Raw genomic sequence first — 14,129 nt, 5'->3', positions numbered from 1 at the left:
CTGGCAGCGTAATATGGGAAGCTGAGAGGCTGGGGAGATACTGCTGAGAGCGCTGGAGGAGACGAGGTGAGGGTAGAGGGGATGGGGGGGAGGCGTGGAGGGAGGGGGGGGGGGGGGGGGATATGAGTATTAAAGAGAAGAGAGATAGATGGGAGGAGAAAGAGAGAGACAGGGACGAAACAAGAGAGGCGAGTGAGAGAGGCGAAATGGGTCCCTGCTGGATGTCAAGAGCGGATTCGAGGAAGTACCTGACTCAGTGATAAGTGAATATGGTCTGGTATCCTATTTTCACACACACACACACACACACACACACACACACACACACACACACACACACACACACACACACACACACACACGCACACATACAAGCTATTTGTTATCCGGACTGGACTCTACACCGAGAGGCCTTCACCTATCAGCACTATTTGTCCCCGTGTCACAGCCCGCGGATAAATCTTCTCCCGAGGATCCTCGTTTTCAAATCCGCCCCACTATTACCGAAGGTCCAGCCCTCTCATGACCACATGTGCTCAACACACACACACACACACACCTCTGACCCCTTCGGTTGTTTCTAATTAACCCCTCACACACTGTATGTAGCCTCAATTCCCTAAAGGCGATAAATAGGCCTCCTACAATCCATTAGTGGCCGGAGTCATGATGGCGAATTAGGGGAACATTGACTGAACGCTGGGACGGATCGGGGGCCGAGCTCGTTCACGGCGCAATAAGAGCCCCGTTACTTAGGGCCACATTCTCTGGCTTGATCTTCTGATGGGTTTTATCCTTAGAAAATATCTATTTGTGAACAGCACGTGTTATGTCAATTAGATAATGCTGTTCTTTGTATAACAGACTGTGTTATAAATATTAGAGGCTTGTGACAAGTGGTGTGCGTTGAGCTCAAATCATTTGTGGGCGGCATTAACGAGGAGGAGGCAAAATGCAAAGACAGCCGCTAATTAATGGAGATGTGTCATATCTGAGAGGCTTTTATTTTGATAATTCAAAACAGTCGACACTGTTTTTTTTTTTTCTTTATTCAAGCCAAATGCGTTCGAGGAAAATCACAGCAGCTCCATTAATTTGAGAGACAATGGGATTCATTGTTGTAGATTACAATACTCAACATTATATAAAGTAATTAGCCACACATTGACAGCATTAACATGCTGCTTGCATGTTAATGCATCCATAATAATATGCCAATCATTTCTACTCTGACTGTGGACATTTTGCAAATACTTTTACATTAGGATTTTGAGTGTTTTTACACTATGGTATTGCAATTTTTATCCAAGTAGAAAGTTCTCGATACTCCTCCCAACACGGCCGATTACAAGGGAGAAAATAAACGGTGTGCAGCGCGAACAACAATTAGAGTGAAATCAGTAGAGTTTGTATTAAATGCATAATTCAACCACTGTTGCTGTGTGGGCACTTTGCTCCGGGGCAAACAATGAAGCAAATAAACTGACACTTTTAAGCGTAAATGCACTGTATGATTACACATGTGAATCCCTTCTGTAGCTGCCAAAAGAAACGCTGTTTTCCACCATAACACATTGTAAGGAGGCTAATAATTTACTGTATTGACAGCGTTCGTAATAGTACGAAAGGGCATCGCTTCATTGTGTTCTTGTGAGTGTAAAATTATTTATTTCAACCAGGAGTAGGTGATTACATTCATTTGTGTGTAAACAATAATTATTTCCACATGAAAAGAAGAATATCTTGTCTGCCGCAGCAAAAAAGAAAGAAAAAAAAAAGCCTCCTATTATTTCAAGCACGTACAGGAGGCAACAATGAGCAAAACAATCGTGGAATTTGTGCACACTACATCTTCAGATATTTGGCAGACCTCCACAGTGGCAGAAAACAAATGAACAATAAGACATGCATCATCTATTGTGGCCCATTCTGCACAGCTGGAACTGAATCCACGAGAAAAAAAGAAATTGGTTCATATCCAAAAGCTTTGGGGTGCAGAGGTAGGCGGATCAATCCGGCTTTATTTACTGCTGAAAAACACGGTATTTTTGGCAATTTTGTGCATTTTTAAGTTCACCATCCAGTAGTTCCTTTAGAGATAAAGCAAACTCCAAACATAAAACATTTGAATGAGAACACTCATGCAAAAAACATAATTTGATGTAGATTTAACATCTGATATAACTGCCTTTTGTGGTTATTCTGACAGCTATTTGATATGATGGATAATAAAAAGGAAATGAAAAGGGCACAGCAGACGAATAAAAGAATAAAAGTGGTGATTATTTCTCTTGCATTTGATGGGCCAGCAGGCTGAATAACAGAGGCATCCCTCTTGATGTGTTGGTATCTAGTGCCACCTGGTGGCCTCCAGCAAACACAGACATGCACACAAATATCGACAATACAGAAGAAAGCCTGCAGTTTGCTGGAAGTGTCAGTGTTTCATAATTTAAGATTTAAGATTTGATTTCAGTCAACAATGAATTAAAGCCGTGTTAAAAGCTGTTGTGGGCCATTGAACACACTTTGTCCACCATTCAGTTAGCAATGCACGACACAGATGAATCTGCCCGCGTGCAACAGGGGATAAATCACTTGTACATAATTAGCAGGGGCAAGGTTACGACTGGCACCCAATTCCATCTTAATTACAGGAGCGGGAATTTGTTCCGTTCATTTTATGGGGCTTGCGTGAACACATCTCAACTTTAAACTTAATAAGTTAATCACACCTGTCATTTGTCCGGCTGCACGGTGATTTATCCTTGTGTTGAACTTCTGATAATTAATAATGAGCAATTAATAAGCATGCATTTGTTTGCACAGAATTGAATGTAGCTGGCTATTTATATATATGTATATATGCTAGCTGATATCATTAGCAACAATGACAAACGTGCTAATTTTGCCCATAGTTTCATTGAAATATTGTTAATAAATGTCCATTGTTTGTTGAAAGGATAGAGTGTGGCTGGCTTCACACTTCTCTTCAGTTTCCTTTTGACAGAGTCCATTCACAGTTTCGCGGTGCCATGACAGTTTTAGCTTTACTCAGCTAATACTTTTTAATTAACTTCTTCCCTCACAGATATAATTCTGTAAGGATATAACAACCCGGGGGGGGCGCTGTTTCACCCGTTCAAGGACGCAACAAAAGATATCTGACATCAAAGAAAACTATTACACCCTTATTCGTTAAAGTGACAGTAACAGCTGTTTTGGATAGTAGGGATTATAGTGGATAGAAACCCGTATCCACTGTAATGCATATCAATAAAATAGCCTTGTAATAAACTACTTGTATATTTTTTTTTTTGTTTGCACAATTTGCGGTGAATTGCATTATTCTATTTAGTGCACATGTTCCGTTTCACAAATGAGATGCAAGCAACAACAACTGGAGCAGAGGGAGTTAGCTTGTTTACCATTTCCTTCAGGTTAAAGGGTAATATTTTATTTTGAAAATACGGACATTATTTTGAATGTTATAACCGGAAGTTTGTGTCTATTCTGGGCCGGCTCGAGAGCCGAGCCTCTCGAGCTGTGAGCCAATCACAGTGCAACGAACCTCCCTCATAGCCACGCGACTATTTTCATGTTTCAACACAAAACACTGGCTGGTTGAAGGAGTCCCGAGTCGTCTTTTCATTGTTCCCGAGTCACATTAAAGTAAGAAATTAACGTAATATCACTATACGTTTCTCATGTGAGCCGCTCTGCAACCGTTGCACGTAAAGCATAAGAGCTTCAGCTAAAGTTCATGTCAGACGGTTAACTTAGACGATAGCTAGGCTAACGTTACCCATTATCAAATGGTCAATGCGTGGCTAACGTCAGTTCCGCACGTTCGTGTTTCAACACAAGTGCAGTTTACGGCGAGAAGGTCACGTCGAAGTCGTAAAGAAAACACGACCAACTCTTAAAACAGGACGTAAATAAACGCGTGGGTAACGTTGCCGTTTTAAATTCGGCATAAACAGTCTGAATATGTAATATCAGTACTGCATGACGTTACGCAGTTAAAAGACCATAATACGTAACTATTGCAATACACCATACATGAACTTAATACCAATTGCAGGGCTACTAACATGCTGGATTGCATTGTTTTCGGACTTGCCCCCCATATGATTAAAGGGTGGTCTGGAATACATAGGAAGTAGTCTATATTTAGATAAAGTCAGCAGCAGCAGGCTGGGAGAAGCTAATCTTACATAGGTGCTGGGATTAGACAAGACTCCATTCACTTGTAGTGGAGTTCTGGTCCTACATAATAAATACACACAACATGTGCCTTTAAACTTCTGCCTTTAGACTAATCGGTAAGACTACTTAAAACCCCAAGATGAAGCAACAAGAAAATAGAGAACCAGTCGGAGAGAGCGGAAGAAATCAGATCTGATCACATGTAATGTGCAGATTTAATGATACAATTTAATACATATGACAACGTGGACATTTATTAATTTAGAAAAGCACACACTGCTCTGTACATCAGGGTGTCGACACGCTCATGCCCTTAACACAAGCGCGTTAATTAGTAGTGATGTAACTTTACTGCTGTGCACCATGGTAGCAGATGCACCATAAATATCATGTTTGCGGAAGGTGCGCAATGCCGGTGATGCAGTTGCTGAGGGGCGCAGTGAAGCATGCTGGGAGCGGCCCCCGGTGCAACGTCCAGAGGGTGATCTCGGCAGCACGCGGCGTCAGCTCATCCTCGCGACACTTTGGGAAAACTCATCCCCCGTCCTGCGCTGATACCGATCACCCCAAAGTCCTCATCACTGGTTGGTCATTCTCTGTGTCGCTATATCTGTTTGTTTTTAGGACGTTTCCTTCTATAATATCAAAACACAGTCTACTTTTTACTTTTTTTATCGTTATAGGAGGGCTTGGTCAGCTAGGGGTGGGGCTCGCCAAGTTGCTGAGGTAAGGAGTGTGGAGAAAAGCTCTGATTTCAAATGTTTAGTGCCAGCAGTCTCCTCTTCAGTTGCCATTTTGTCACCTATGACCTATGCTGATGTTTCACCCTCAGGAGACGCTTTGGAAAGAACAACGTGATCCTGTCTGACATCAGGAAACCCCCCAACCACGTCTACCACAATGGTGTGTATTCCAGTACAACCTACTCTGGAATTCTGCCACCCCCATAAAAAAAAAGCTTGGATGAAAGTGTTCATGCACGTGTGCTCTCCGCAGGTCCGTTCATCTTCTCAGACATCCTGGACTATAAGAACCTCAGGGAGATCGTGGTGAACAACAACATCAGCTGGCTGGTTCACTACTCGGCCGTGCTGTCCGCTGTGGGGGAGAACAACGTCGCGCTGGCCAAAGAGGTTAACATCACAGGTACGTGCGCGCACTCGCCGAAACTACCAAAGGTAAGCTGCTCTATTGCGGATCCTGAAGGCACGTTCGCAGCAGCGATTAGAGCCACCCTAACGCAGACACTTATGCGCAGCCTCTCTCTCTTTATAGGTCTCCATAACATATTAGACATAGCAACCGAACATGGTCTGCGTCTGTTTGTCCCCAGCACGATCGGTGCCTTCGGTCCGTCCTCGCCCCGGGACCCTGCGCCCGAGCTGTGTGTGCAGAGGCCGCGCACCATCTACGGCGTGTCCAAGGTCCACGCCGAGCTGATGGGCGAGGTGAGACGCGACGGCACGGACACGCGGTTTTTAAACACCTTCATGCATTTTACCACAAAGTGTTTTGTTTTTTCTTAAAGCTTTGCGTACGCCTCTTTGTCAGTACTACCACCACAGGTATGGGCTGGATTTCCGCTGTCTCAGGTATCCAGGCATCATCTCAGCCGACTCCCAGCCTGGAGGAGGAACCACAGGTGAGCAGGTCGAAAGGGGGGGGAAAGTGTTTAAGGTGTGACCTACCCGAGGATGAAGAGGGAGGAGCGAGCCGTTGTAGTTGGTAGTAGTTTGTACGAATTAAACAGAAGAGATATACTGCGCTCTGATGTTGTTTGGTCTTAATCTTGATCTGGTTTTTTTTCCATCACCCAGACTACGCGGTCCAGATCTTCCACGCAGCTGTGAAGACGGGTTGCTTTGAGTGCAACCTGCGCAGTGACACGCGGCTTCCTATGATGTACATCGGTAATGCCGGACTTGTTTTTGAACGATAGTCATACTGTGATCCACCTCTTTGTCCTTCATCTCTTGTCTTCCTCCCGTCTTCCCGTCCAGACGACTGTCTCAGGGCGACTCTGGAGTTCCTGGAGGCTCCCGCTGAGTCACTGCTCAGCCGCACCTACAACATCAACGCCACGAGCTTCACACCGCACGACCTCGTCCGGGAGCTACAGAAAGCCCTGCCCGTCCTCAAGATCACCTACAACGTGGACCCGGTCCTGCAGGCCATAGGTGACACCGCCGGGTCTAAAGATGTCTCCACTTTACCGCCACGACTGCTACCAGAGTTTAAATCCCTTCCATTGTCTCCGTGTCTTTTCAGCGGACGGCTGGCCAATGGCGTTGGAGGACGGGGCGGCGCGGCGGGACTGGGGCTGGAAGCACGGGTACGACCTCTCAGAGTTGGTGCGGACCATGCTGACTCACATCAGCACGGGGAACCAGCTAGCACAAGCCTACTGAGCCTCGCGTAGATTTGATTGCAACCCTATTTTAAATTTAAAAATTTTTTTTTTAAAAAAGCTTTATTTAAGAGGACGTCTAGCCCTCACTATCACACTTTAAACAGTTAAATTAATAAAACATATTTAGACAGGGGGATTAGGATTTAGATTATTCAAGATACGACCCGCCATACCAGAGACATAAAACCATTCCAGAGTTGTCGTCCGTCCAGCTCATCTCTCTGTTCTTGCCCATCCATCCATCCATCCATCTTTTATGTGAAACCAACCTGATGCAAGATGCATGCTGGGTACGATCGCCAAGTTACTGAACTGTTAAAGAGAGTCGAGTCCTCTCTGTGAATGTACTCTATGTATCTATGTATTTATGTATCTGCGAGTATGCAGATAACTTTGCTTGCCTTAAAAGCCGCCATCTTGAAAACCAGCTGGCTTTGAGCAGGAGCTTCACTCCCAGCCGTTCCCCAATACGTACTGCAAGCATAAGCAGTGGAAACTGTTCTGTAGGGTTAGTTTAAAGGTGCTCGGACCGTAGTTGCCTGGCATGAAAAATAAGTGTTCAGAGTTCGAGGATGGCTTTCTGACAGCCACTTCACTTTTGAACTACCGTAGGTGCTTTTAATATTTACGTATGTTTGATTTCCGTTTTAAATGATTATGACTGTTGCTTTCGTCCTCTGCATTGAATATTTATGAATGTTGAAATGGGAAGAGGTTGGGGAAATGGAAACCTTCAGTTTCGCAGCTGTACTTTAAGGGCTTAGATCTGTCAAGTAGTGAAGAAACAAAGTTTGTTATTTATAATACTATTCTTTACAGCCTTTTCTGTCAAAACAAAACAATTTTTTTGTTAAATAAATACTTGAATAAAACCAGCAACCAATCACAAGTCTATTCTCATTGTATTTGACAATCAACCTGACAATGAATGTTTTTTAAAATGTCCAGCACAGCAGCCCACAAACAGGTGATTAGATGTGGTTCCCTATTGGACGATGAAGTACATCCGAAATTTCAAGAAGCACCACAACAACACGAGCACCCGCAAGCAAGAGATTAAATGAGTTTTAAGATTTGTGTTTTCCTCCAACTGGCTTTACTCGCTGAGATCCGCTGCTCACACCGCATCGCCAGACCTCCTCTGTCTTCTTTTGCTGCCGTGTGTGGCTTCACCTCAGCTGGTGCGTCTGCATTGTGAGGACCTGTTTGAAAGAGCGGGGTTGTGGAGCCTTCCTGTGGCCGGTGGTGCCCGCTGCAGGATGTCACAGAGCGTAGGAGGCTTCTCGGTTCAGACTCTTTTTTTATCTTTTTGTGGGTCTTACCTCTTTGTCCTTGCTGTTCACCCTCAGGAATGACCCCTGACCTTCTGTTACATCATCGTGCGCTCATCTTGATGCTCATGCAGATCTGTGCCCTGCAGCACATGGACATCAGACACATGTGTTAATGGTAGCTGTGTAGTCAGTCGTCGCAAAGGCTTCGTTACCTGCGCTAGGGGACACGGCGTGGGCGGCAACTGCACCTCCAGGTGGAGCTGAGAGACGGACGTCTCGGCAGCGCCGCCCACCGCCGCCTGGAAGAGCTTCCGCCGGGCGACGCAGGCGCCCGCGAGGAACCGGGTGAACTCGTGCCTGTGGACGGGGGTGAGGTTTAGCAAACACTCGGACAGCGCGTCTCTCAGCAGGGACGATAGTCTGGGTACGTCGGGACCTGAAGGGGTAGAAGTCCAGAAGAGGTTTTATTAAAAACAAAGCAAAGCAAAATAAGATGCAGAATTGTGCTTTGCGGCTTTGAATGATGTTTTAACACAACACACGGGGAGTGAAACACTGGAGATGAGTCACTCTAACTTGACCCTTGATCATGACCTCCAGGTGAAGCACCCGTGGCCCCTTCAAGGCCTCCTCCGCACAGCACACTGCCGTTTGTCCTTTACCGTCCAGCCGTGGGAAGATGCCTTTGGCAACCGCCGCCGCCTGGATCACGGCGGGCCAGGGGAAGCCGCGGGCCGCGGCGAACATGGCGGCGTCGTACACGAACTCCTGGTGGAAGCACCGCCGCTCGTCGCAGAACTCGGGCCACGAGAAGTGGCGGCTGAGCCTTGGCACGCCGGCCTCTCTCTGTCACGGACACAAGAACACAGTCACTGTTGACGCAAGTGCATCATTACAGATGCTATTTAGGTGGTTTGTGTTGTATTCAGCACGGTTTCTGTAAAGGGTTTTTAATGCTTTGTGTATATAGTGTTCTAGCTTTTTACGGTTATAGTTGACTTAGTTATCAGGACACTTCAGTTTCCTTGAATGGGATCCATCTCATACAACTAATACAGTTATGTAGTTCAAACAAACACCAGATTACATGTGGCCATATTATTGTGCTGCATATTAATCTGCAAGGTACATCTAGTGAGGTATAATATTTGAATCTGGAATCTGTGGAGGGGAGGTATAGAGTAGCATTACATGTAAATACTGAAGTACAGTATTTGAGTAAATGTACTTAGTGTACTGGATCTAACTGATGATCTTATGATTTAATTCCCAGAATGTCACAATAAAAAACAAAGTATAGCTAAAACATTAGCTCAGCAAATAGTTAATGGCCTCTCTGTGCTTATAGTTTGTTGAGCTAAGAGACGTCATAATAGTGTGCCCCAAGAAATACAGTTGACAGTTTTAGGGGCCGGTAATGGGCAAACAATTAGCAATAGCATGTGCTTTGTAATGGTTTAACGCTCGATAACTTAGATAAAATAAAAACCCCGGTGTTTATTCAACATCCGCCTACCTGCTGCCTCGCTATCTGCGCTATTTCACTCTCAGTAAGGGAATCCATCCTCGGTACGCGACGATACGCGTTTAGTTGCCATTGGAGACGACGGGCGCGTGGGTGGAGCGTGCGCTTACGTGATTACGTCGCACTCACGTACTGCGTGAGGCAGCTGATAATGTTCGGATACTTTGTTGCAGCTGATGGAATGTTCGGATACTTTGTTGCAAAACGGTTAATTTTCAGGTTTCTGTCATATTACTATTATTATTAAGTATAATATCACATTTCAGTAACTCGTTACCCATAACACTCTATGATATAATCACATAGCTGTTTGGTAAAAGAGTTTAGGTGACACCTGTTGTTTCCGAGGTTTAATAGCGACTGGTTCGGTTGACAGTTGACAAAAGGCTGCTAAAAGCTAAAAGGAGTGGTTGGTTTAACACAGCGCCGCTCTTTAGTTAGTGTCTGTTTAAAAACACCGGAGTCAGTAACTGCTCTTGAACGCAACACGGTTTATCAGTCGGCCGCTACAGATGGCTCGAGCTAATCCTCTTTCACGTGAATCCCACCCCCCCTCTCTCCCTCCTCCGTTTTTTTTTGAAGAAATAAATCGGAGCACAGTTGGTTTTCTAACGTAAAGACAACGGATTGAGATGACGTCAAGATAGCCGTCTCAATAACACACCACTTCTGGTCGCGTATCTCAAAATAAAAGTCGTATCAGCTGAAGAGGCCGATGCATTTTGCTGTCTTTCTTTTTACAAATGACTGCGTATCACATTAGAAAGGTAAATGTCATTTTTATTCACATAAAACGAGTGTTCGTCTGTAGTTTAAGGAAATTAATTTCTGTGTGGGTTCGTAATCTCTGCGAAATTTCAGGGAATTTTACAGTTTGTAAATACTACGCTAGCCTATTTCTGTTGTGTCAGTATTTAGCCTTTTATTTTGAAAGAGAGCTGCTCAATGTGACTTTGCAGTGGTGTTAACGATCAGTCAAATGCTTTAAAAAATGTCAGTTTTTAAACATATATGCCTATAAGGTCTCCGTTAAAAACTATAAAGCGTGTGCGCGACTCATTTATTTGGGAGGTCCAAATCAGTGTACTTCCGGTCTGTAAGCCGCTGACTTGACACGTGCCTCAAAGTGCGCCTCACATCGACGATCTGCGGGGAGAACTGAAACGCGCGGCTGCTGCTCTGGCTGTTCCCCGTGCTGCTCGCTACTCCACCTGACTTTTAAACATCTTACATGTGAATGTTTTCCTCTGGATGTGTCATCGGCACGTTGATCTCCCATCATTCCTATCGGTATGTGTCCATAAAGGTAAGAATGATCTCTTTTCATTTTCCCCTCAAACTCTTTTAAACCTTAACTCTTTTATATTTGGCTGATAAAGATCTGCTGTTGTGAGTGCATTCATGTAGCTATGTAGCCTTTATACACACAGTCTGTTTGTTTGTGATCCAGTTGTGAGTATGAGGTGAGTCACACACACCTGCTTATTGGATGAGAGAGGGATTGAGGAGGTGCAAAGAGGAGTGAGTGGACCTCCTAAAGTAGGCCACACATCATAATAATAATCTCCCACTTGTTTTCTTCCTCCTTTGTCCTGCTGATGGACCCAATAACACCTCAGCGACTGAGAGGGCTTTAGTTTCCATCGTCTCCTTGATTTATCCACAAGGAATCCTCATTAGCACCAACAGTCTTCCTGTCAGCACAGGACCTACTCATCCCCGACTTCCTGTCTACCCACAAGTCTCAGAGGCCCACCTACTCTGTCTCTCATCAGAGCTGTGAAGCAGATACAGGTTCATCAAATGGGGAGCTCAACGAGTCGGAATTGTGTAAGGTTTATATCTCGTAAATGGGGAGGGGTAAAAAAAAAAAAAAAAAAAGGACTGTATTGTAGATTGTTTTTTGGGGAATCTTCCTCTTTCGTTACTGTTTTTTAAAACTTGATTTTAAAAACACGGTGTCCCGGAACAGCAGCAGGAGACTTTGCCCTGATTAAATTTGAAGTTTGAAAGACTTTCGTGACAATGATCCTGTTATATTGTCCGACAATTAGTTGCTTTTAAGAGAAAAGGGTTTTTTTTTAGTTTTATTTTGTAGGCCCAGATTTACTTACTGAGACAAAACCAGAGGTCATTATTGCAGACACAGTTCAAGTCATGTTCTTAAAGCTGCTCTAATGAATATATATATATATTTTTTTTATTTTTATTATTAACAATGGATCAAGTGACTACTTGTTTGTGAAAAGGGTCCCTTGTAGAGTTGAACCCAAAGATAATTATCAGAGTTTTAGCATCTTTCAGCTCATTGTTTTGGTTTTTACGGGCCGCAACTTTACCGTTTCGGTTTTTGGGCAGCCGGCGAACAACACAGCGGAGCATTTAGCGGCTAAAGTGCGAGCTAGTTTGGGAAGCTTCCCATTGGTAAGCGCAATCCTGAGGGGCTTTACACGACATCTGTGTAATTCCAGCTTTACAACCAAAACAGGGGCCCAAAGATAACTAAATGTAAAAACAACAGAAGTGAAAAGATGAAGTAGACCACTCCTCCAGTAATGAGCAGTTGGTATTGTCAGTGATTTCTAAACAGGAGCCCCGCCCCCCAGTCAGACAGACTGTCTTTTGATTACAATCCTCTCCGACTACAGCCATGTGTGTGTGTGTGTGTGTTTGTGTGTGTGAGAGAGAAGAAGATAAAGAAGCTGACAGTGTAATATCTCTGATTACACGTTAACTCACATACAGACTGTACAAACAGATATTTGTCTACGGTAACATTTTCCACCCTCTCATCTCACTCGGTGATGAATTTAAATAAGAACGTTGCAAATTAGCATGTGCCTCCTCTTCGGGTCAGGTGTGGGGCCGTGCATAAGAACGTCACTTTGTCTTGGCCTCACCATAGCAACCCCCCCTCCTCACACACACACACACACACACACACACACACAGGCTCTTAAGCAGGCTTTTCATTCTATCCTTAGCCTCTCCTCCTCATTTCTCCTCCCTCCCCCCTTTGTGCACCTGATTAGACGGCCATTTTGCCCCGAGAGCCGTGGAGACGGGGGCTCTGCTTTACATCTGTGACTCAAGCGTCACGGGTAGCCACACACACACACACACACACACACACACACACACACACTCAAACAGTTAGTTTGGACTTGACCGGTCAGACCCGGCACGGACAGATTCCCCTCCAGCTTGTTCTCATCTCTTTGGACCATGTTTCCTGAATATGTGAGTGGTGCACCTAATAGATAAAGTGTTAAGTTTATGAGTTGTTGTCAAATTACTGGTAGGAGTTGTTAAGTTTTTATGTAGCGATTCAAATGTCTTAAAATGGGGAATAGTGGTAAAAAAAAAAGGCTGTTTAGTTGACTTTAAAGTTACAATGGCTTAGTGGTCAAGTAATATATACTGAATATATATGTGGCAAAAATGGGTTGATATATGGTAGTAAAAGTGGTTCTTGTTATCTTAAAATGTTCCCCAACTTGTCTCTATTGTGCTCAAAGGGCGAGTGTCTTGTTAAAATGTCTTATCAATGTGCTGTCAAGGGTGTTTTGTGTCTTTTATTGTCTCGTACACTTTAATAAGTGTCAAGAAGAAGTTAACTGGGCTACTAATACTGCAATTCAATGTGATTATCTATTGACTAGCTATTGAGACTTCTATATGTTTTGAGGTAAGCCTCAGCAGGGAAACTAAATTAAAACCTGTGCATAAGTACAGGCCTTTATGGACTTTATCACTGTTTTGTTGGTTGGAAATGATTTGATCAGCGTCACACCGATGATTTGCAGCCTGACTTGTGGTGTGTTATGTATAAAGTTGTTATTAGACACGGAGCTGAGGAGGGATTAAGAAGCACAGTGTCACGTTGCGTGTCTTCAGCTAAGAGCAGTGACCTGGCCTGCAGTCCAGCCTCATGGGACTTTAAAGCCTTGCTAAGCCGGCTGACTTCACCTATGACTTTTTTCATAGGTGATAGAAAGTCATCACAGTCATGATTAACATCATTATCGTTCTATTGAGTAAAGGAAGCGCGCTGTCACTCTGAGCTGCAGTCTCATGAAACGTACGTACTGGACATTATGCAAGCTGCTGAGAAGCTGGACAGAAAGTTTCTACGTCCGTTCCAAATAGGATTTCTGGACGTGTCCTAGGCCGCTCCACTAAATATAGCAGGCTGAGGGAAGCTCTGTCTTTAACATGTACTGTATATAGATGAGCAGGTTGCTGCATTTGATATTACGTCATGTGACTATACTTTCGAAAATTGATGCCAATCCATCTGTCTTTTGTCCCAAATGCATTAGATGGAATGACAATGTGTGGGAATCTTAAAGGAATCTGGCAATTTTTCAGCACTTCAGTTATTAAATGGGGGAAATACTGCAGCAAAACAACGCTTGTAGGTTTACCTGGCAGCTTACTCGTTTGATTTGGACGACTTTGTACAAAATGCTTCCTCTGCTGTCGCCAAATGACATATGTAACACCCTTATATACCAGGTAGTCCTGTTAGTGGATCTGCTGCCCTGAATCCTCAGTCAAACACCCTAATTAGTTCCGATCTTGTGAGTGTGATTAGAAAGCGTGGGAACAGCAAAACAAAAGTCACTGCGACACTTCAATTGGAAATTAATTTTGAGAACTTTCGTAGTAACGTTTCATTAGATGCCTCGACGACTTCGCATTCTGTGTG

General features: G+C 44.1%; 2 protein-coding genes across 7 annotated transcripts; one reads left to right on the top strand and one right to left on the bottom strand.

Annotated features, from left to right (window-relative positions):
* Window positions 1-3,600: 3,600 nt before the first annotated feature.
* Window positions 3,601-7,573, top strand: LOC116385976 (L-threonine 3-dehydrogenase, mitochondrial-like). 5 transcript variants are annotated; one of them, XM_031851867.1, is made up of 9 exons: window positions 3,603-4,793; window positions 4,893-4,935; window positions 5,042-5,112; window positions 5,206-5,355; window positions 5,485-5,657; window positions 5,761-5,851; window positions 6,027-6,119; window positions 6,210-6,386; window positions 6,478-7,573. In XM_031851867.1, the coding sequence occupies exons 1-9, from the start codon at window positions 4,583-4,585 to the stop codon at window positions 6,615-6,617; spliced, it is 1,149 nt and encodes a 382-aa protein (XP_031707727.1). In that variant the 5' UTR covers window positions 3,603-4,582; the 3' UTR covers window positions 6,618-7,573. The 5 variants fall into 5 exon arrangements, with proteins under 5 accessions (XP_031707723.1, XP_031707725.1, XP_031707726.1 ...); XM_031851865.1 differs by having other exon boundaries at window positions 3,602-4,793; window positions 5,206-5,657; XM_031851866.1 differs by having other exon boundaries at window positions 3,602-4,935.
* On the bottom strand, window positions 3,605-11,076 carry cunh8orf74 (chromosome unknown C8orf74 homolog). Of its 2 annotated transcripts, XM_031851869.1 has the most exons (4): window positions 9,410-11,076; window positions 8,556-8,739; window positions 8,106-8,329; window positions 3,605-8,033 (listed from the first exon to the last, which is right to left on the bottom strand). In XM_031851869.1, the coding sequence occupies exons 1-4, from the start codon at window positions 9,455-9,457 to the stop codon at window positions 7,989-7,991; spliced, it is 501 nt and encodes a 166-aa protein (XP_031707729.1). In that variant the 5' UTR covers window positions 9,458-11,076; the 3' UTR covers window positions 3,605-7,988. The 2 variants fall into 2 exon arrangements, with proteins under 2 accessions (XP_031707729.1, XP_031707728.1); XM_031851868.1 differs by having other exon boundaries at window positions 3,605-8,329.
* Window positions 11,077-14,129: the final 3,053 nt, after the last annotated feature.

Source organism: Anarrhichthys ocellatus, unplaced genomic scaffold, assembly GCF_004355925.1.
Source record: "Anarrhichthys ocellatus isolate YVR2014 unplaced genomic scaffold, GSC_Weel_1.0 scaffold12, whole genome shotgun sequence".
NCBI lineage: Eukaryota > Metazoa > Chordata > Actinopteri > Perciformes > Anarhichadidae > Anarrhichthys > Anarrhichthys ocellatus.
Note: the sequence above shows the minus strand (reverse complement) of the source record. Positions and strands in the feature narration are given on the sequence as shown.